This window comes from Nanorana parkeri, unplaced genomic scaffold (assembly GCF_000935625.1).
Source record: "Nanorana parkeri isolate BGI_ZX_2015 unplaced genomic scaffold, ASM93562v1 scaffold46, whole genome shotgun sequence".
NCBI classification, from domain to species: Eukaryota; Metazoa; Chordata; class Amphibia; order Anura; family Dicroglossidae; genus Nanorana; species Nanorana parkeri.
In genome coordinates, this window is record NW_017306314.1 from 2,103,748 (window position 1) to 2,127,722 (window position 23,975).

General features: G+C 41.8%; 1 protein-coding gene across 1 annotated transcript in view; it reads left to right on the forward strand.

Moving 5' to 3' along the window:
* The window catches only part of ANAPC1 (anaphase promoting complex subunit 1), an 84,899-nt gene extending 62,228 nt beyond the window's left edge, over nt 1-22,671 (forward strand). Inside the window, exons 41-48 of the mRNA XM_018573184.1 lie at nt 3,042-3,119; nt 5,428-5,495; nt 6,050-6,188; nt 10,857-10,943; nt 14,943-15,038; nt 15,697-15,895; nt 21,085-21,223; nt 22,223-22,671. Of these exons, the coding sequence (XP_018428686.1) occupies nt 3,042-3,119; nt 5,428-5,495; nt 6,050-6,188; nt 10,857-10,943; nt 14,943-15,038; nt 15,697-15,895; nt 21,085-21,223; nt 22,223-22,334 (918 nt within the window). The 3' untranslated portion in view covers nt 22,335-22,671. The remainder of the gene's footprint in view (nt 1-3,041; nt 3,120-5,427; nt 5,496-6,049; nt 6,189-10,856; nt 10,944-14,942; nt 15,039-15,696; nt 15,896-21,084; nt 21,224-22,222) is intronic.
* The last annotated feature ends 1,304 nt before the right edge of the window (nt 22,672-23,975 follow it).

Sequence of the window (23,975 nt, forward strand, 5' to 3'; positions counted from 1 at the left end):
AATTACTAAGAATGGATTAGGGGAATGTTGTCTAACACTCTTTTAATCGTTTATTCTTTCTCAATCTAACATGCACACTGTAATTTTCACCCATAGACTACCTTGCTTCCTGCACTGTGTCTCTTATTGTTCTCTTCTACTCTAGCCTGTCAACACGCACACTTTTATCTTGCACATATCTCTGGAGCAGTTTTCTAAAATGTTACCTAAGCAGGCAATTTGCTTTCATTTTAATTGAAAATGAAGCAAAGAACCTTTATGCTATAATCAGAAGTTCTTCTTTTCCTCTAGTCTTTCTTTACTCGGGTTGGTCAAATTGAGCCAGTAGACTGTGGTTCATGCAGAACGGTGGAAAATGATTAAGGGCTAGTACACTAGACTTTTGTGTTTTTAAATTGAATTGTTTGTATGAGCATAAGCAAAGCAGAAGCTCATTTCTGACTTGCCTTATATGAACTCAATAGCCCATGAATGTTAGCCCTAAGAAGAAAATATGGATGTTGCCAATGCCAAAGTAGTACTTAACTAGCCTTTCCTCACAGATGCCAACATCTTCTCCCCAGCTTTTTCCATGTGCAGGGTCTTAGGCCATTTTGATTGGCTGGTGGGGGGGAATGATGCAACTCCCTCCTGTGCTCACGGGAGTTCATTGATTCCAGCACAGAGGCATGATAAGAAAGTACACTGAGCTTGTGCATGCTTTGTGTGATTAGCTCTATGTGCTCCTGGCTCACTGCAGAAGGCCGTCGAAGGAAGACCACCTTTATCATATATCTACTTCGGTAGCAGGCACCTGTAGGACCCCAGAGTCTAACTCCAACTAAACTTGTATGGATTGATGGAGAGAACAGCTAACCCTTTTGATACACCTTCTGCATGAAGGTGCAATGACATTTCTACAAGTGGAGGGGGGCTGTTTGTACATACAGATGGGCCCTCAAGGAAGTTTGCCTCCTTAATATTTGGCTGCTCAGGACACATCTCTGACACAGCCATGCATTTACACATGTGCTGCACTGTGTTTTTTGAATAGATCCAGTTCTTCAAGGAAAAATGCTGTACAGTACATTCAAAAGATAGAATGCGTGGCGTGGCCAAGCAATGGAGCCGTAGAGACGTGTGAGCACTGAGCTCTGCGCCCCTGTGTACTTATTCAGCTGACTGACTGCATCCCACCCTCCCCGGCCCATATTGAGAGGACAGCTGATCCTCGGATGATGGAGGCTGGACTACTCCTCTAACTTGAGGCCTCACGGTTGGCATCGACCGATACCTTACTAGCTATATCATCATTATATATTTTGTATTTTAATAATTGTAAAATAAAAAGCTAACAAATGCTTTTTGATCTTTCCCACAGTGATTTACTATGCCTTGTTCAGCGCTATGGGGGAATTTATCAAAACTGGAGCAGACAAAATCTGGAGCAGTTGCCCAAGGCAACATATCAGCTTCTCTCTTCCGTTTGTATTTAAGATTTGGAAATGAAACAGAGAAGCTGATTGGTTGCAATTCACAACTGCTTTAGATTTTGTGGAGGGGGACCATCTCAGTAGAGGGAGGACTTCCTCATGTCAGAGGCTTCAGCAAGGATAGCAGAGAGCAGCACAATAGTGATCTCACCAGATCTCACTCCCAATCCCCTGAGACTAGAAGTCAGTGGCATTAGTGTCTTAGATTCACATGCAGATATACAGTTATGAGGCTGTAAGCACAGGGGTTCCTTGGCACACTTACAGGAAGTATACTGCAGTATTGCATAATAATTGTGCTTGGGCATGTTGGATGTTCCCTATAACGTAACAGATCTTCACGTTTTGAGTTCAGGTCCACCGTAAGGGAGAGACCCGACGCCACAACAGTTGCAGAGTCAAGAAGTATTTATTACATCATAAACAGGTAGTACATTTTAGGGATTACTACCTACATAAGCACTTGAGACACTGTCTGGAACAGATGGCAGACTGGAATAGATGGTGACCTTGAAAAGCCTGAAGCCTTCCAAAGCAGGCTTCAGCAGCTGGTTGTGCCTTGTGTGTACCAAAACTTCTGCATCTGACTTAAGGTCCCACTTGAGGCTCCTGTGTGTCCATGAGCTGCCTAACTAGAGCCATTGTGCTCTACAAAACTAACTTTATTCTGCATTGTGAAATGTAAATAACAGAGGAGCCATAGGCTACCAGCCACACACTCTAAAACTGCATACTAACCGACAGCCAGAAATGGTACCCTATAAAGGTATGTATTGTATTAACCAGGGATGCACCGATATACCGGCCACCGAAACATATCGGCTGAAATGGCACTTTTGGCATAATGCCGAAAGTGCAATTTTCCTGCCGATACATCGACGCATCCCTGCTTTCTCTCCTTCCCGATGGGCGCTGCTCTGTGTCCCAGCGAGGAGGAGAGAAAGTGTGACAGCCTGCCAAGCACTGCGGGAGGAGAGCCCTGTGAGCGGCCGGCATCTCTCCTCCCACACCGCTCAGCCTCCTATCACAGTCCGGCAGAGCAGTGTGTGGGTGGAGACTGTTCATTCATGATTGTGGTTATAGTAAATATACCATGTCCTCATGTTATCAATAAACAGGAACACTCATAGAGGATTCCTGTTCATTGATAACAGGGGACACAGAAAAAGAGATAGAGGACTTTGTGTCCTAAATCTCTTTTTCTATTTTAAAAGGGAAATATCAGGGGTCTGTTTAGACCCCCAATATTTCCCCAAAGCCCCCTAAAAGTAAAGTAAAAAAACTAAAATATTTTATTAAAAATAAATATTAAAAAAATGTAAAAGTTTATAAAAAATAAATAAAAATAAAATATTTTTAAAATGTGTAAAAATGTAAATAAAAAAACAAATTTTCGGTTTCGGCCTGACAAATATTTTCTGTTTTAAAATTTCCACCTCTAGTGCACCTCTAGTATTAACACAATCTTTATTGGATGCAAGAACTGTGGCGGTATTGGTGAAAGCCTTTTGTGTAATGTACAATTTAACGGTTCTTATGGCTGATGTGTTCTCTATGTTTTCATGACAGGGAACTCAGTGGTACAAAGAGACAACAGAAGAACTTATGGCACCCACGCTGCTTCCAGAGCTACATCTTCTTAAACAGGTACACAGAGACAGGGGAACATGCATCAGTTCCGTTCCACAGAATGACCATGAGAAACAGGAGCGGTGAGACTGGTTATGAGATGGATTTATTATAATTTGGCAGCTTCATTCATATATTCCAGCCATGCAGTCTTGTAACAGAATTAACACCCCCCGACCACTTCCTAATTGTGTATGTGTTTTGAGTGTAAATCTGTTTCATTTGCAGTGGTGATTCTGTTGTACACCTGTCTCAGTTGGCTGCCCAGGATTGCAGGAGCAGGGTTCACAAATACACATGAAAACTTTTGCCAAGGGCAGGCGGCGTTATTTGCATTTAATTTTGTTGTCAATTTGCATGATGTGCCTCTCTTGATGTGCATTTTACTTATTTACAAATATTTTTACTTTTGTTTGCTTTTACACCAGGTGTTAGGGGGCACCTCACAGTTGGCAAGTTATTTTTCAGGTTGTCAGCTTCGATTTTTTTGATCTTTGATGAACATTTTAATAAACTGGAATGTTTAGTAATTCATGTGCAAATTGTAGCGTAATACTCATAAGTAAGCCTAATTACTATACATCTGCTATAAAAGAGGATGTTAGCAGGGCTGTATTAAGACATCATGATGCCCTAGGCACACCTGAATGGTCCAAGCATATTGCTCAGGCCTCTCCAAGCTCACACTTAAGGTGCCCATACACTGCACGATTATCGTACGATAATCGTATGCGATCGGTTTTTCGTACGATAATCGAGCAGTGTGAACGGAGACGTGCGACCGTTTCTACTGTACGGTCGCACGTCTTCTGTCGAACCAGCATGTTCGAAAACCAGCCGGGAATCGTACGATTCTCGGCTGGTTAGAACGGTGCTCGGAAGATAAATGCTGAACGGGCCGGTGTGCGCACGCGCACACTGCCCGTTCAGCATTGCGGTCATCGTAAGCCCGCCCCTCAGGGGGGCGGGCTTGCGATGATCGAGAGTGCGATCTGCCTGTCCAAGATAGGCAGATCGTACGTTTTTTTAATCCCTTTACAACCATCGCAAGACTAAAGTCTTGCGATGGTTGTAGAGTGTATGGCCACCTTTAGTTAGAAGTAATCAATTCCATGGTCAGGAACATCTACCATCAGATACTTGGCAATGTAGCAAGTTGTATGACGGACCAAATTCAGAAAGATAAAAATCTTTATTTATGGATCAAATTCATACTGTTAGTTTCTCCCCACTTGTGCTCAACACTAACGTTTTTCACCATTCTGGCTTATTGATAGTGATCTATGAGTAGACTGGAATAATGAAACGTGTTCAAAGTTGAGCACACATGGGGAGGAATTAACAAGTGTGTATTAGCTCCATAAATAAAGCCTGGATGTGGCTCAGGCTATGAGAGTCTATATCACAGCCACTGCATCCTAGAGAAAGACTGATTCTTTTGTCATCTTGGAAGTTCCCAGAAAGGGAGCACCAGCTTCTGGTTCCACCATCTCTAGGTGGCTCAGATAGATCATTATTCAAACTTTTGGTTCCAATCGTTCAATGAATGCTCCTTGTCAAGGAGCATTCTACTTGGTCAGCGAGGGCTTTTTGGCATTGGGCTACTATTTCCCAATTTATGAGACTGACACCTGGTCATCTGTTTACATTTTCTATAGTTATACCAGGTGGATGTTCAGGCCTCATCTGATGCTAGCTTCAGATCTAAGGTCCTTCAGCAACTCGTAGAGCTGCAAGCATTTCCCAGCTTTGCTTTCTATTAACACTTTTGCTGTGTTGCCCACCCCTCAGTTGGACTGCTTCTGGACATTCTGAAGGTTTAAGTCTTGCTGTGTCTCTCAATGGAAAAAATAATTTCTGTACTCACCGTAAAAATCCTTTTCTTTGAGTTTATTGAGGGGCACATCTTTGCTACAAAACCAAGGCGTGCTGGTAGTAGGAGAGGTCATCCTGTGCTGGCCTACAGTTGTGTTTTTTGGGGGGGTTTTAAGTAATCTTAAAGTCAAAAATACACATTTTTAATGTCTGTGCAAAACATGGAAGAAGTTTGAGAGTATGCTAAAAATAAACATTTGAAAGAGTTAATCCCTGAGTATACAGGTTCTTGTATAAAGCTCAGTTGTGACTAGTTCTTTGAAAGTAAACAATGTTTAATGGTATACAGAGTTTGTGCTGAGATGGCCCTCCACCCTGTGGTTAGCTTAGATGAGATAGGAATTTAGCTGAATTGAACAGCATGATATTGCCTTATTTATCTGTTTATCTGTCTTCTGTGCTCAGTGCATTTTAGATTTTCACACATTGTCTAATTTCCTTTCACTGCTAGATAAAAGTGAAGGGTCCACGCTACTGGGAGATTGTTATCGATTTACGGAAAGGAACGCAACAGCTAAAGTATGTAATATAAATAAAATATGTACATTTTAAAACAGTTTTAAATGTATAATTTATATCTAGATATTCCTACCATCTGATTTTACACAATGTTGGACAATAAAATATAGTTACAAGCCAAGAAAACTCAAAATGCATACATGTGGAATGGTTGATTTAGATAGCATTCACTTTTAAACTTGTATGGGTACTTCCCCCCCATGACTTTAAACACCGGACTTGCACTAAGTTCATCATTGGCTGACTCTTGAGACTTTGTCAAGTCCCAGGTGCAGGTTGAGGGCTCAGAGATTATCGGTTCCACAAGTGTATTTATTTTTTTTATTTTTTTCTCCTTTCTTTCCTTCTTGATTTGTCCTTTTGGTCCTCCCTGGACCTGATCTGTTGATCGACACTGTTATCCCTTTGCTGTGTATAACCGAAAATGTTCAATAAAAAATAATTGAAGTTAAACTTGTATGGGTGAGAAATTATTCAGTTAATAATAAGTATCCCAATTTGAAAAAAAAGGTGGCTCAAATTAACACTTGTAAATCTCGATCATTCTCTTTCAGTTCAATCCTTTCTAAAGATGGTGTTCTGTATGTCAAGCTTCGTGCCGGACAGTTGTCCTATAAAGAAGACCCCATGGGCTGGAGAAGTTTACTCGCTCAGACTGTTACTCCAAGAAACTCTGAAGCTCGTACATTTAAGGTATCATTGTCCTTGACTGTAGTGAACATTGATGCGTCTTGGCATTCCATTTCTGTAGCCTACTCTTAACTTTACTCTTTCCAAATCATCACTCATGAACTTAGAAGAGTTCCAGTGTGTTAAAGTGACCACGAGAGAGGCAAATGTTAACACTAGCCCTCACTTTGCTCAGATGCTACTGACTGATTTTTTTAGTGTATTTTTTTTTTGTGGCTAACTGCTATATTTTTTAATATAATTTGGTGGATTCTACTTTTATGGAGAAAAAGTGAAAGATAAAAAAACCTCCAGCCTAAACAAAATCCTTTATGTATTTTCTAATGGTATAGCTGTTTAGATTTTTACAACCAGTTTTTGATTGCAAGAAGTAGTGAGCAGATAAAAGCAATCAATCACCAATAGTTCCTACTAATAGGGTGAAACAATCAGAACTGTTGATGGTAAGTTGTTTTATCTGTTCATCTTTTTGTGATCAATAGGTGGTTGAAATTGGTTGCAATTGCCATAAAATTGCACAGTTTATGACCAGATCAGTAATTTTCACAGCTGCTTGTTATCCGAGTTTTCATTGAGATAAAACCTGTATTTCGCGGTCTGTTTAAAAGGCAGATAAAGTTGAGCAGAGATCTTCTTTAAGGCATCAGGGATACAGGTGGGGTAGGATCAAGCACCCTTTGGACAAGTTTTATAAATGCTGCTCTCCCTTTGAAGAAGAGTATGCATTATAAGCAAAATAACAGCAATAAAGCACACTCTAAAAAACAAAAGGAAAACCCTTTGGTTATTTTTATTTTAAAGATTTATAGGAGGTTAGTGGAATGCTTTACAAAATACCTCCTAACATTTGTCCTGCAGTCCATTTTTTCCCATATCACCAGCCTCTTTGTAATCCTTAAGTAAATATTACATTCTCGTTCACCTTTTCTTTTTTTTTTCTTGGTCAGGTTACCTTTTATTTTAGGCGGTTGTAAACAAAAATGCAAAACGTGTATGCATAAAAAAATATTTGATTGGAACATGTACTGGATACTAGCCTGGTTTTTAATAACTGTATCACCCTGGGCAATAATGAAACAAGCAATGGAAATTTTTTTTTATTTCACATTTAAATGGATATTGACATTGGAACTGATAATCACAGTACAAGGGCAACCACAGCCTTTAGAAGAACATACCTGCATAGGGCTTGGGGCAGGAATTATAGTGAATTAACAATCTGGACCAATAGTTAATCTGAATTCACCAAACAGATGTGAAAAACACTGATTCAATTGAATTCTGATTTCCTAGTTAGCTGATTTCCTATTTAGTTAGCGCAAAATAAGAAAGGAAGCACAAATTAGATTTTGGTAATTCATACTGTATATTAAAAAAGTAGACAGTCACATATTCTAGTGAAATTGTGATTTTAAATGTGTCTTAAATAAGTTCTCTAGCATAAACCAATTCCCATTTGATTCCGACTAATCCATTTAATAACAAACAGCAGACACATGTCGGCAGCAGTTCCATCTGAAGATGAGAACATTTAGCTAATGATATCAGAGACTTAAAGTAACACCAAACTCAGGAGTCAAATCCCAAAAATGCATCCAGCTAACCACCAACAATACTGGACCTGATTTGTGTATCACTCGGCTGGCGATCCTGAAACTGCTCCTGAATTGGTGCGGACATCGTTCCTCCCCCTGGAGGGCGGCCACCCCTGTTCCCACGGTTCCTGTGTGGGCTGTAAAGTAGCCACCACTCTTAGCCCCACCCCGCTATGGACCACAATCTTGTTCACCTTAAATTAGAACCTTGAGGTGAGCGAAAATCACTCAGCCTCATAGTTCGAGCCGACGTGTGACAATTAAACTGGCACACGTCGACTCACTAGATCGGGAAGTGAGCGAACACATACCGTCACTCGCTCACTTCTCGATCGTATCCCTGCACAGAGCCGTGACTGTCAGTCATGGCTCACCGCAGGGATTCCCTGCTCCGATCCTCCAGCGCTGAGTGGAGGAACAGAGGGGGTGGGTACAGCTGGCTCTGCCTCTAGATAGGCAGAGCCAGCTGTCACTTACGCAGCTGGGTGTATCTCAACAGTAATGTCGGGATCCGTCCCGGCTGCGGCGGTCTCAGTATACCGCGAGCTGTAGCTCGCGATATACTAAGCTTTGGGTCACGGGAGGAGGTTAGTATATGTCCTAGGGTGACCCTTAAGAGAATTATGGGGAAAAACACTTACCCCATAGTTCTCTTTTAATGCCCAATTTACAGCTGTGTAAGTTTCGCATAGCCTCTTCCTGCAGGAGTTCTGTCCATGAGACTAAAAAAGTGACGTCAACATGTTACAAATGCCGATGATAGGTGGGATTGAATGCATTGCAATAGGCATTCAGTTCTGCCCAGTTACCTCCGAGTCCAGCTTTGACATAGACTTTCTGACTCTAAGAAATACCTCCCCCCCCCCCTTTACCCAGAACTATCCTAAAACTACACAGGTCCCAGAGAATTGTGGGCTACAGACAGAAACACCCACTTGCCGCCCTAGACTTCCAAACAGCGCTAGAGAAAAAGATAGTGTAAAGAGCTATGTACGTTGCTAGAAGCAAACAGGGACAACATTAACCATGTGGGTGTGGTAGAAGTTCAGAGAATAACATACTACAATGCTAAGATATTCTTAGAGTTGAGCTTTAAGTATTTAAAAAAATATGGCAACCCCTCAGTGCTCCCTCTCCCAGCACCCTTTTATCCTTGAAGCTCACTCAGTATAGATATCTATGGAGCCAAAAACTTCAATCAGCAGATAAGCATTCAAGGATTGGATGTGTGCCAGGACTACTGCAAAGCACCTATACTCTTGAAAGTATTTAGTGACCGAAGTGTAATTTACACTTAGTTTAAAACAAAACTTAATGGAGCTGACCTTTAAATATCAGGTGAAAGAAATCAAGCAAGAAATATTATGCTAATCTTTGCAACAAAGCTTTTTACAATCGTATGCAGTTTATGTCATTAAAGATTACTTCTTTTTGGCTCTTTCAGTAGGAACGCTCCCACAAAATATTATATCTTCATTTCAAACATTGTTCTGAAAAGTTTCTAAGATTTATGTTCATTTGAGAAGCCTTTATTTTCCCAGACACTGATCTTGTATGTGATTATAGAAAATGCTTGTTTTGTTTGGCCGTGGGAATGCTGCGAAGATTACAATGTAAATGTTTCCTTTACACACTTTTTTCTTTAAATAAATAAGAAGTTCAAACATGCTCTGTCTTCCCTTTTGGTATCTTTTGTATGGTGAATCAAATGATGACGCATATATAGTTCCAGCAGGACACTATCAGAAATCTAAAGCATAAGAGGATGGGAGCGATAGATCAACCATAAAAGACAATTGTGTCAAACAAATTATGTGGACCCAATCCTACTTCCCTGAGGCTATATCTCATGAGTGATTTTGTTGCAATAGTTGGTAGCAACTATGGAATAGCTGTTAGTGTTTTGCTAGGAAAATTATTTCTAGCCAGCGTAAGATTTGTTGCACTGTAATCCAAGAGAAAAAAGTACTTCTGGAGTACAGGCACAATGTGGCTGTTTACGTCCTCAGATCAGTACTTGCGGCCCTATGGAAGGCTTTTGGTTTCTAAACTAGGCTGTGTGTAGGGCCACAAATTCTCTCCCAGTCAATTTTAAGCCCCCCCCCTTTCTGTCAGCTTTCAGTTGAATGGCAGGACGAGTGGCTTTTCCCGACCAGGCCCATTTTATGTGTAAAGCCTGGGCCTAGGACCCGATGGGCTCCACAGGAATTGTTTTAATGACTAACTACTTGCAGATAGCCCAAGGTGCCTTGGGCTATCTTCAGTGCTTCAGTGCTACATTTTGGCACTTTGTACGCCAAGACAAATTTAATTTACAGCCCAACTCCAATAAAAATTTTCATTCTTGAATAAAATGGGAAAGCGTTAATATTTTCTGAGGGGAATTTATCAAAACTGAAGCAGCTGTGCATGGCAACCAATCAGCTTCTCTTTCTTTTTCAAATACTAATTGAACACGCTGAATTGGTTGCCCTGAGCAACTGCTCCAGATTCTGTCTGCCTCAGTTTTGATAAAGTCCCCTCTGTGTGTCTCTAACAGGAAAAGACATCAACAAAAACTCCTGCAATGTTTTTATTATTACTATTGGTTGTGTGTTTGTGCCTCACCACAGCATTGCAGACAACCCATATGAAGGTTTTTATTGCTGTCTGCACCTTCTTGTTTTGCTTGCCCCTGGTTCCCCAATTTCTTGTGCTTGTGTAGCAAGGATAAAAAGTGAGGGGAGAATTTGGAACACACAGCAATAAGCACTTGACAAATTCTAACCCTTCCCAGTTCTTGTTTATTTTTTCAAATATTTTTGGCTGCAGTTGACTTGAAATCCTCAACAGCAAGTCAGAAGCTGTCAGCTGCCATTGCTGTTGTCTTCTAATGACCCAATTTAAGAAATAACAACTGCTTTTTGTTTTACGTCCTTGTTTCCTACTACTACGTTTATGGCTGCATATCCCATTTTATGTGGAAAGCTCCCCCTGTAAATGAAGCATTTAGAGTTATAGGAAAGTGTAGTTCAACGTAACGGATGTTGCTTGATAATCAGTTAAGCACACACTGTTTTCTCTCTTTTCCTTTTAGCCGGAGGCCATTTCCGCATTCACTTCTGATCCAGCATTGCTGTCATTCGCTGAATACTTTTGCAAGCCAACAACTGATCTGGGCAAGGTAAAATATGGATTCTTTTCTTAATATGGAAATTTTATGTAATTTTGAAATGTTTTTATGCGATTCCCCTCCTTAAGTTTGACTATTTTATTTTCAGTAGTGTTTAGAAAAGAAATGCAGTTTGGTAGGGGATAAAAAATTTATTGTTTTAAAATGTTGAAGTTGTGTGGTGGATAATACTTCCACTCTCACAGTGTCTTCTTATTTTAAACATATTTGTTTTCTATAGATATCTGAAACCTTTACAGTTACCCGAGTCTTATTTTTTTTTTAAAGAAAAACACCTTTTTAGATGTAGTTTTATTATATATCTCTATAGATATATATATAGATCTATATATATAGAAATTTAAATTTTAGCTGACGAATCGACAATGGAAAACGCTGACAACGTTTACCATCGTCGGTTTTAATCGATTTAATCTGATTGTTGCAGCTCTACAGAATACCAATGTATAATACAGCGGCACACTGCTGAACATTAGCAGCTATAGAGGAACAACAAATCCCAGCAATAATACATTATACAGGCTGTTTAATGTATTATTGCAGGGATTTGGTGTTCCTCTATAGCTACTAATGTTCTGCAGTGTGCCGCTTTAAAAAAAAAAACAACACACAGGAAACATTTAAAAAGCTCCCGGCCGATCTCGACTTACCTTGAATGTCGGCGGGCAGCGGCGTTGTTCATTGTTGGCGGGCAGCGGCAAGTCGGGAAGCTCACCGGGAGGAGAGGGCCAGACGCATGTCCTCAGCGTGGGCGTGGCGTAAGCGTGAGCGGGTATACCAGCGTAGGCGTGAGCGGCTCAACCGGCGTGGCGTAAGCGGCAGGCGTAAGCAGCGGGCGTGAGCGGCGTGCAGCGGTCAGCGGGTATACCAGCGTAGGCACGAGCGGCTTAACCGACGTGGGCGTGGCGTAAGCAGCGGGCGTGCAGCGGCGAGCGGGAAATTTGAATTTTAGCCGACGAATCGACGATGGAAAACGTTGACAACGTTTTCCATCGTCGATTTTAATCGAATAATTGTTGCAGCTCTATAATTTTCTAACCATTCTTGCTGCCCACCTATAGTTACTTTAGTCACCTTTTGGCTGCCTGACCCTAACACCCTGTGTTTCACCAGTTAACCCAATGTCCAGGTTTATTTATGTATTTATTTCAGATATTTATATAGTGCCGACAATTTACACAGCACTTTACATAGTTGCACATTCACATGAGTCCATGCCCTCAAGGAGCTTACAATGCATACATAGGAGGCCCAATTTAGAGAGGAACCAATTAACCTTCCAGCATGTCTTTGGAGTGTGGGAGGAAACCAAAGTACCCGGAGGAAACCTACGCATGCACTGGGAGAACATGCAAACTCCTTGCAGATAGTATCCTGACCGGAATTTGACCCTTAAGCTCTATTCACACCTAAGCATATTGTCGCGTGTCAAAACGCTCAACCCCAGGAATCACATTCAGTTATATGGCCCCTGTTTACACCTGGGTGTTCTGTCGCAAGCAGAAATACGCCTGTCGCATGAAATACTTCATGAGCTACTTTGGAGCAGATTCAGTGCATTTTCTCCCCATTGATTCACGAGAAAAACGCTTGAAAAATGTGCGGTGCAATTATTTTTCAGAAGATTTACCGTGTTTTGCCCATGCACATGAAATGCCACAATCTGCTCAATATGCCAAGGTCTGCTTGTGAAAATCCACAAAAAACACGTCTAAAATGCACATAATAGGTGTTGCTTAGGTGTGAATGCAGCCTAAGAGGCGTAGTGGTTAGCACTTGTGCCTTGCAGCACTTGCCAAGCCTGTGACCTTGAGCCTCTAAGTTACTTACCACACTGTGGCTGCATTATGTCTGATTCTAGACATGAAAGTAGGGGCGGGGGGTCTGGGGGATGGTCCTTGTGTGCCAGATGTCACCAGCACACTCGCCACTAACGGGTCGGGAACTGATTGTCACATGTCTCATGATGGTGACAACACCTGTAACCTAGAATCATGCTCTCTTCAGATTTTAGAGTCTCTCCCCTCTTGACAGGTGTGGCTTGGTTGTCTGCCCTTTTGGCTGAGGTTTGTGCCATGGTCATTCAGGATTCTGACCAAAATGACTCAGTTTTCAGGGGCTGCACACTCCACAGATTACATATCTGACTTGCCTGCAGCTTTAACAGCTTCTGAGCTATCTGTCACAGAGACCTTATATGATTCTGAGCCGCTCAAGTCTTTGATGAGATTTCCACTGAGGAATCCACTGCTGTTACCCCCCAAGCTAAAGGAAATTGTTTTCTCTCCAATTAATGGGGTGCACACCACGTTGAAGCTTCAGAATCAGCCTCTCGCTTTTACCAGTGCTGTTTCGTTTCTGGCCTTGGGTCACAGAGACATTTCCTTTGTACCCACTATTCCCGTTACACCTGAAAATGATTGAAAACTCTCTGATTATCCTGCAAGGATCCTTGTTGGTCCTCGCTTTCCACCTTTTCTCCATTGTTTGGAATGCGCTTCAGACTATTTCAAGAAGACTGATTCCCTTTTTGTCATCCCGGGTGGGTCCACCCAAGATGGACACCCCTTTTTGTTCCACCATTTCTAGGTGGCTAATGCAAACAATTGTTCAAGGTTATGGTCTTAGGAATTGGGTTCACTCTATTGTGGAATGCATTTGTTTATCTAATGGTATCCCAATTAGAATGCTTTGTCCCTCAATGTACAATAGAGAATGTTTTTTTTGTAATTAAAGCGTCTGGTACCAGGGGTCACTAAGCAGCAGCAGATGCAACGACCACATCACACCATCGCCAGCCATTTCCTGTCCAGCCATAGTCACATGGGTTGTCAGGAGAACATGTAAATATGAGAGGCTAGGACTAAGGCTCTCGGTCCCACCCTGCTAAAGAAGCGAGAGCTGAAGAGCTGAATACAAATATTGTAAATTAAATACAAGAATGTGAATTATTCTAAAATAGTTTAAAGAAGAACTCCAAGATTTAAAAAAAAAAAAAACCCTTACAGTGGGGCTACCCCCACACTGCAAAGGTTAAGTGCTTGTTTTGTCGAGGGGGTGAAAATAAAGAAGGAAAACTCACCAAATCCTTATTCCTGCAGCAGTGACTGCTTACCTCTACCCCTCAACACAATGCACATGAAGTGCAATACACAACAGTGCAGGTTAGTTGTTGAGGTGCATTAGTGTGCCATTAAAAATAAATGTCACTGCAACGCACAATTGGACATACAGTGTGTCACTATGCATTGCTGTAAGTCATGTGTTATTAGGTGTGTTATCACAATGTGTTTAAAGTATGCATGTTATTATGTTAAAGTATATATGTTATTGTGCGGCCCTTTGAACATGTAGGAGGCTGCACTTAGGGCCATTTATATTTACCAAGATGACTACCACTGCCCTACTGAATGGCCTCCAGTTTTTTCTGTCTAGTGTCCGATCCTTTTGTAAGGGGGGGGACTTCATGGTATCTTAAATGGAATGCTGTGGGAAATAAACTTTACAGGTACAAAAATCCAGGTTTTACAACAGCTAGGTAAAGAGAATCCTGTAAAGCATGTAAAAAGGAGCCCGAAGCTCCACCTTCTGGCTGAATTAAAGACTACATATTATTCATATTCCATATTTTATAGTTATCAGATTTAAAATATATATTTATAATATTTTTAATCTTTATACCTGACCATGTTAAACAAAAATATCACAGCAGATTCCTTTTAAACATAACATTTCACATAGCGAATATATCCCAGTAGCTTTATATTTACTTTTTTTGGAAGCCAGCAAAGATGCTAATATCATGAACGTTTGCAGTGAATGCCAAGATGATGGATGTTTATTCTGGACGATTTAATTGTATAAGCATTTTGGTTGAAGCATGTTTGAGGTCTGACTGCAGTGTCTTAGGTACTTTTGAAAGTAAATTTTGCATCACAAGATACAATTGTAATTATCCTCACAACTTCCTATAACTGTTTATACCTTCAGAAACAGGAAATCCTGGACTTGTTTTCCTCTATCTTGTTTGAATGTGTAACTCAAGAGAACCCTGAGATGCTTCCTGCCTACATTGCGATTGACCAGGTAGTTCTGATGTAGCATAAGATCTTACATTCTGTGGTTCTCATTATTCATCATCACTGGTACATTTCTTTTTAGTATACATTCTTTCCCAGTGTTATTGAAAGTTATTATGCTGACAGGATACCTCAAGATAGTACAGTAGAAGGCATTTTCTTCATTTTTAACAATGCTTTTTCTTGCTTTTTGGAAACCGCATTAAAAAACACCACCACAATGTTGCTTCTTACAATACCAGACTAGCACAATCGGGTGTCTGCACAATGCATAGAGTACAGTTACAGAAAATGAAACCGTACTTCTGGGGGGACAGTAAAGTGGAAGGAATTTTGCCTTTGCTATGTAATCTATGGAGAAGGAAAGTATGTGTGGGGATTAGATCCATTTTCCCCATATTTTATGGAATAGTTTGGGATGACCTATATTTTCATGTCTTCATTAACGGTATCCAGAGGGACAGGGTTTGTAGCCGTGGGTCTTTCCACTTTAAGAGCATACATTTCTTAGCATAAAAGAACATATATAATGAAGGAATAACTTGGAATGATGAGGCATTGCAATGTCTACACTTTTGGATAGCCAAATTCAAGTGCCATCAGTCTCCATAAAGTCAAGCTGCCATTGAAACTTTTCATGAATATTTCATCTTTTATTTAATTAGACTGTTCGAGGACTAGAGAAGTGGGAAACAACCGAGACATTTGAACTGTGGCAGATAAAGCTGGTTCTAGAGTTCTTCAGCTCACAGAACCTCCAGGAGAGGATGAAGGGAAATCCCAGTCGAAGGCTTTTCATGAATTCAGAGTTTCTTCCAGTGATGAAATGTACCATTGATAACACCCTAGACCAGTGGCTTCAAGGTAAAAGTGAAATGCGTTCAACATTTAATTCTGTGGCTTAGGACATAGTAAAGCAAATCGGTTATGAGAGCACTGACCACCCAACACAACTTGTATTAGGTGCAGAGTCAGGGTGGTTTTGTTAAGGACAATAGAAGTATGAGCTTTAAATGATTAACTTGCTGAACTTAATGGAGTTGGGTTAGAGTTTAGTAAACTTTCTAGGTTAGGGTTAAAGTTTAGTAAACTTTCTAGGTTAGGCTATGTTCTTTCCTAGTATATAGACTGGTAAAGGGTTTAGAACCTATGTCAGGTTTATATTGCTGTCTTTATCCCCTTTAGGGATATTTTCCCTCTACTAAAAACTCAATGAGAAATGTATCACAATATGAGGAAAAATACCTGTTGAACTTGCCAGACATCCAGTGTGCTTCTAATTCCCTTGTACACTGAACTGAAATCAACCAATGTTATCAGCCCTGAGTAGTTCCCCGTGGACTACAGAAAACCTCATCCCTATGTCTTGGATAAGATGGGAGGCTGATTTTTTCTTTAGTCCTAAAATACTTATCCTAGGGTGCTGCTCCTCTATAGATAAAGTACAGTAAAGGGACTGTTGTCACCCTAGGACGAGAAGCGTTACTGACGGGATCAATTTTAAAAAGAAAAGAAAAAGCCTGACAAAACAGCCACCACATCTAAGGAGTGACATGCGGCAATTTAGTACAACAATCTTTCTAGTGCAGACAATGACCACAATAAAAATGTGCCATGGGTTTTAATGCTTCCTCACTCTACCTAAAACTGGAAAACAAATTTCTCTCCCGTTCATTGAAGGACACAGGGAACAGATCGGAGATCATGTACTGTAGGGTAATATCGCCACCTGCAGGAGAAGGACGCTAGGCACAAAACTAAAGACCAATTACAGCCTAGGGGCGGCCCCTGCCGTTGGCCGAACCCCCCACCTGCTGACAAGTCTCCAGTTTTTTGCCTAGCGTCAGGAGTGAGGAGCTAAGAATTTTTTCTCGGGTATTCTTACCTGCTTCTTCCTGATCTTTTTCAGAGTCTTGCAGAAGAAAACGTGTCTCCTGCTTATGTCGACCTAACAGAGCAGGTGGTGCAGGGTCTGCAATACCTGTGTAATTCAGCGTTGGATGCGGCACCGTTGGTTTCCAAGCTGTCTGTGTCGGCGGTTACTCTTCGGCGCCTCATCTGGCTTAAATGCTGGTCGGCTGACCAGGCTTCCAAGAAGGCTCTGACAGAGCTCCCCTTTAGGGGGGAGCGTCTGTTCGGGACTACCTTGGATGAGATCATTAAGGATCTGACGGGCGGTAAGAGTACCTTCCTACCTCAATCTAAAAAGCCTAGGGAACAGCGGCGGAAGCCGGGTCCTTCCTTTTCAGCTCACAAGCGGCTTTTTCGTCCGCCTCCGCCCTCTGAGAAGGGCGGGAAGTTCAACAGACCGCCGCCTTCCCAGGCCGCCAAGCGCCCCTGGCAGCCCAGGAACGCCAAGCCCCCCTCGGCATGAAGGCCTGCCCCCATCCCGGGATTCCAGGGTGGGGGGACGTCTTCGGCTCTTTGCGAGCCGCTGGCTGTCCCGCGTCTCCGACACCTGGGTGCGGGAATTGGTGTCTTCGGGCTACAAAATAGAGTTTCTGTCGCGTCCCGAGGACAGGTTTTTCCCTTCCAACATCCGTCTTCCTCCACAGCGCTTGGCGGACCTTCATGGCACGGTGGGGTGTCTTTTGTCCCAAGGGGTGGTGGTTCCGGTTCCCATAGGACTGGTGTGAGTCGGTGGGATTTCCGCCTCGTTTGTTTTCAGTTGCCAGGATCCTCGCCTTTTTACAGCGGGGTGTGGATCAGGGTTTGGCCTTGAGTACGATCAAGGGCCAGATTTCGGCCTTGGCGGTCCTTTTTCAACGGCCGATAGCTTCCAACGCTTTCGTTCGCACTTTTGTGCAGGGGGTTACACGTATCGTAACGTGTAACCCCCAGGGTAACCCCTGTTCGCTCCCCGTTGCCGCCGTGGGATTTGAATCTGGTACTCTCAGTGTTGCAGGAATCTCCCTTTGAGCTTATGCGTGACATTCCAATTCTGACTCTATCTCAAAAGGAGGCCTTTTTGGTGGCGTTCACCTCGATCCGCAGGGTTTCGGAATTGGCGGCCCTCTCTTGCTCGTCCCCGCTGCTGGTCCTGCATCGGGACAAGGTGGTTCTACGGCCTCGGCCATCTTTCCTGCCAAACGTAGTTTCGGCTTTCCATCTCAGTGAGGACATTGTCCTGCCTTCCTTGTGTCCGAAGCCTGTCCACAGGAAGGAGGAGGCGCTGCACTGTCTGGACGTGGTCCGCTCCATCCGTGTTTATCTGAGTGCTACGGCTGCGTTTCGGGAATCAGATTCCCTGTTTGTCATTGCAGATGGCCCTCGGAAGGGCTGGGCTGCCTCGTCGGCAACCATCTCTCGATGGATTCGCAACACGGTCTCTCAGGCGTATGCTATTAAGGGGCGTGAGCCTCCTTTTTCTGTTACGGCCCATTCTACAAGGGCTGTTGGGGCATCTTGGGCTTTTCGTCATGGTGCCTCCGTTTCTCAGGTCTGTAAGGCCGCGACTTGGTCTTCTGTTCACACCTTTGCCAAGTTTTATAAGGTGGATGTTTTGGCATCTGCGGATGCTGGTTTGGGGCGCAAAGTGTTGCAGGCGGCCGTTTGAGGGGATTTTTTTGTTTAGTTGGGTTTGTTGTTTCTGTTGGCCCACCCCTCTTTTTTGGTACTGCTCTGTGACGTCCCTACAGTACATGATCTCCGATCTGTTCCCTGTGTCCTTCAATGAACGGGAGAGAAAATAGGATTTTGGTACTCACCGTAAAATCCTTTTCTCTCCGTTCATTGAAGGACACAGGGCCTGCCCCTCTATGTGGGTGTGTACTCCTTTACTGCTTGTTACTAAACTGGAGACTTGTCAGCAGGTGGGGGGTTTGGCCACCGGCAGGGGCCGCCCCTAGGCTGTAATTGGTCTTTAGTTTTGTGCCTAGCGTCCTTCTCCTGCAGGTGGCGATATTACCCTACAGTACATGATCTCCGATCTGTTCCCTGTGTCCTTCAATGAACGGAGAGAAAAGGATTTTACGGTGAGTACCAAAATCCTATTTTTCGCTGGAGTTTCACGTTAAAGTGACCCTTGAATTTAAAGTGACACTAAACTCTGGAGTCAAATCTTAAAATGCATTCAAATACCTTAACTATTAACAAGAATATAGCTTATTTGTACATTACTTAGCTGTAGAGCCTCAAATCATCTCTGAATTCATGATGACCACTGAGATCACGCCTGTAATGGACTACAATCTCAATTCAAATAAGTCAGCTGAGATTGTAATCTATCACAGGAGTGAGCTTGGAGCGGTGGCTACTTTAAAACACACACAGGGACCATGGGGCACAATAGTAGCCACACTCCAGAAGGAAGGACAGTGTCAGCATGAATTTAGCCATGAGGATTCTACAGCTAAGTAATGCACAAATAAGCTATATTCTTGTTAACAGTTAAAGGAGAACTATGGGGTCAGGGCTTTTCCCCATAGTTCTCCTTAGGGTAACGGGAGGACACAAACTAGCGTCCTACCGTCACCCTAAGCTCAGTATACCGCGAGCTGCAGCTCGCGGTATACTGAGACGCCGGAGCGGATCCCGACATCGATGTTGAGATCTGCCCAGATGCGTGAGTGACAGCTGGCTCTGCCTATCTAGAGGCAGAGCCAGCTGTACCCGCCCCGTCCGTTCCGCCATTCAGCGCTATCGGGGAGGGGGGATTCCAGCCCCTCCCCTGTCACGGCAGAGAGCCGTGACAGGATCGAGAGGTGAGCGAATGCCGGTATGTGTTCGCTCACTTCCCAATCTACTGAGCCGACCTGTGACAGTCTCATTGTCACAGGTCGGCTAGAACTATGAGGTGAGTGAAAAGCATTCACCTCATAGTTCTCCTTTAAGGTATTTGAAAGTTTTTTTAAGATTTAACTCCTGAGTTTAATGTCTCTAAGTTTGGTTATGGTCAAATTAAACCTTTCCCGAGCAAAACAACGAAGGCTGCTATTGCTGTTTTCTTATTCTTCAAATGCTGGTTGTTTGGTTGTCATATTAACCTGATGACTTGAATTCTTGGAATTGCTTTAACTGAGTTTGGAATTTGCGTACTTTTTCTGGGTTATTGAGAACAGTCAGGAAGTATTGAAGCCAGGGCATTAGCATAATAGCTGAGTGACTCCCTTCTAGAAGGAGATTGCCATAACAATTATTCCTGCTATGAAAATATAAAGATGGAGCTTTCGGGTTATGTTAATGTTGAGTATTGGTAGGAGGTAAAGAGAAAAGGTCACCTATATTGGGAGAATATGGAGGCTGCCATTGCTGACATTTGCTAGCCAATCCACACCACCTAGAGCAGCCGGAGCAAAAAGGCCAGTAGTTGCTTGTTATCTTACATAAGGCAGAGGAATAGAAAATGCTGGTAGACACAATACATTATAGCTAATGGATATATAATGGGAGGAATGTAAAAGCTAAGGAGTGATATAAATACTACGGTAAGTGGTAGATATATAATGCTGCTTATAATATATGTATTATAATAATATATATAATTATATATGGGCATGGGGAATCTAATACATAAGTTAGATACACATGTTGAAATAGATGGGGATATATTATTTTAGTGGACTATGTCAGATTTCCCCAGTAAAAGGCAATGCTGTTGACATTTGGTACAGCATTATCAATCCCAGTAATGTTATAATAATACAGCCAACTCAGCAGGTTTCATTGTCTGCAACATATGATACTTCAGCAGTTCTCAACCAGGAAAATGCCATTCAGCCAGGTTTGAAAATGCATCACTTTGCATCATTCTATTCTTCATTGACAGAAGAAAAGCAGATGTGTTTTTATTATTTAAATTATTCTTTAATTAGATAAATATTTTAGGGGCTTCTGCACACGGGATTCCGAAATCAGAAAATATCAATTTGTTCTTTTCTTTTATCATTCAAGTCAGTGCCTGGTAAACACATCTCGGATACCATGTACACCAACTCTCAAACCATTTACGGAAACGAGGGCTTGTTTGCAAATGATAAGTTTTGTATGTTCATTTAGTAATAAAATCTGGCACATGGTGAATATTTTTCTCCCATATTCCCTTATCTTGATAGGTGGAGGAGATATAATTCTTCACTCTTATTTAGCTGGTCAGCCAGTGGAAGACTCTCAGCTTAGTATGTTGGCCTGTTTCTTGGTTTACTATTCTGTGCCTGCTCCAAAGATGTTCCTGGAAGCAAAGCTTGAAGGTTCGTATTGTTTTGTTCTGAATTTTTCATGGTTTGACACCATATTCTGGGCATATGTATCTTTGTAACACTTCAGCATTCATTGTAATATGCTATGATTGCATTCTCTACCATGAATAAACGGTTCCACTAACAACTGGTGTACCCCATACATGAAGATATATACACTGTATCCCACTTATGGCAATATCATTTAGGCAAACTTCATATGACACTTTTTTTTAGAGCCTATAGTTACCAAATCTGTCAGTTAAAAAAAATTACATTTGTGTGTATATTGTATTTTATTTATTACAGGTATTTTAATAGCACCAACAATTTCATATTGTACATTCAAATCATAATCTCCTTTGTAATCTATTCCTCAGTTATATTTTTGAGTATGCCCAGTGCTATGAGGAATATTAGCTGAATTAGTTTACATTCACAATTCAGTCAATTATGTTCTGTCATAGCTGTACATATTCCAGGTTCAGTCTAAACTCATATTCCCCAGTATGACATTTTAAGGGGGTGTTTTTTTTTACTCTAAAGCCAGCTGCACACCGTTTTAAGATAGTGTTGTATGTTGTGGTGCCGTTTATTTTGAATGACAGCCCAGTGCACTTCAGCAATGCACCCGTGTAAGAGTGCACCACAGTGCAAAGTGATGTGCTGCATCAAAAGTGCAGGTGCTGTTTTAGGTTCATTTTGGTCCATTGGCAGCCTATTCCAATAAATGGACTGCCCGAATGAAGTAATATGCAACATAATGCATGCCGACGCTCCTCATCAGACCTTACAGGTGTCAATGGTGACTACTACTTGAAGAGTTGCTTCTGATTATATCATATGTACTGTACATGATGTAACTATTCTTGTGATACTGCTGTTTCCCTTTTCAAATTCTCTTTTTGCTAAAAAAAAATGTGTTGAATGAGAAAGAGAGAGAGATTTGTTGAATCACAAAAGCAGACAGTTGCTAACTATACATCTGTTATATCTATCATTTTCCTCCAGGAAGAAATAGTTTTTCTGAGCTGCTGTTGAAATTCCAAGATCTCAGAATGCCAGTGAGAGCATTACTTAGGCTTGCACCACTTCTCCTTGGAAACCCCCAGTCTATGGTCCTCTAAGACATCGCAGGTTGGTCACTACATACCGATTGAGACTAATGTGAATGCAAAGAGTAGTGTATGTCAAGCACTTTCGGTAGCAGGCTTCTCCTGCTACTTAGTTTATGGTTTTTCAAATGGTGACATTTTCAAGTATAATACTCCTACTCACCATCGGATGTAAACTCATTACTCAAAATGTGGATGAAGATGTTAGGCATGTGTTGGAATCTAATAAATTAAGAGGCCTCAGGATGGGATGCCTATACTGGTCATTGCATGGACACTGATTATCAAAGATGGCAGGCCTAAGTATAGGTCTAAGATGTAAAGGAAGAATGTATTTACAACAAAAGATGGCCAAGTATCAAACCAAGCTGTTTTCCACAGGCTCATTCTCATATTCCTGAAAGCAATACATTTTTCAAAAATACCAGATAAAGGGACCCTTGAAGGAAGTATTTCATTACCTGAAAGGCATATGGGCAGTCCAAAAAGATGCATGCTGTCTAGAGCAAAGGACTATGGGAATTTCAGACAGATTTTCGCCATTTGGTATACCAAGGCCAATGTGAAAAACCTATAAAGTGGGAAGTTTTCTGTTTTATTTGTCTTAAAATATGTGTCTTTCTATTATGACATTGTGATGTTTGTACATAAACTTTTGTTAACAAAATAAAACTGAAAATTGAAAACCTTTTTTTCTTCCTTTGTGTTCTGGTGCAACAGCTCTGATTGTCGGAGAATGGGTGGAAAATTGTCTGTTTTGGTTATCATGGATGTGATTGATGATTTCGACTTTGTATTAAAGAGAAAGTAACCTTGGTTTATGTTGTTCATTGTAGTTTATGTATGGTTCCCTCAGGCAATGTCCGTAAGGTGTACACTTCAATCACCCGCTATGACTCCCACAAGCATTTTATGAATGAAATAGACAGGTGTATACACATTCGTAATTCTAGGTATTACGGGATGAAAGCTTATAGGCGTCGCAGCTTGGTATGAATGTGCTATTGTGAGTGTCCATTCATCCCTGCTGCATTCTGTTTATTTATGCTGTTATGGCTGATTCATATGCTATTTGATATTCCCTGTGTCCACTTACCCTTTATAGATGCTGCTAAGTTACTATTGATTGTAGTGTAACTGAGGCTGGATGAGAACAACAGATAATAAGGCATCTGCTAGTCCTTAAATGGCTAAAACTGGGACATGCCACTGCGTTACTCACATGAAGTAAGCACCTTGCTTTTGTATGCAATAATCATATCCAGCAATGGGAAGCACTACTTTCCACACTACATGGCCTGATTTTTGCCAGGGATGCTTCATGTTGTATTAAATGCTCAACCTTTCTTTTTTTAATAATTATTCCAGATCAAACGAATATACATCTCCCAGCAAAGTATTTCTTTACATTTTACCCAAACACTTGCAATCATCATGTTTACGAACAGCTCCAACTCTCTCAGTTCAGTTTCTCTGAACTTCCTGACCAGTGCAAGATCACAAGGGACCGAACAGTTTCCCGCAGCCGTCCATCTACTAGCTTGCAGCTTGCAGAAGGAAGGAGGGGTGTAGATTGCCTTGCTTTACCTGTGTATGTTTGTAGAGACACACACAGCACTAGCATACACAAGTTTGGCTCCCTACGACCCTGCA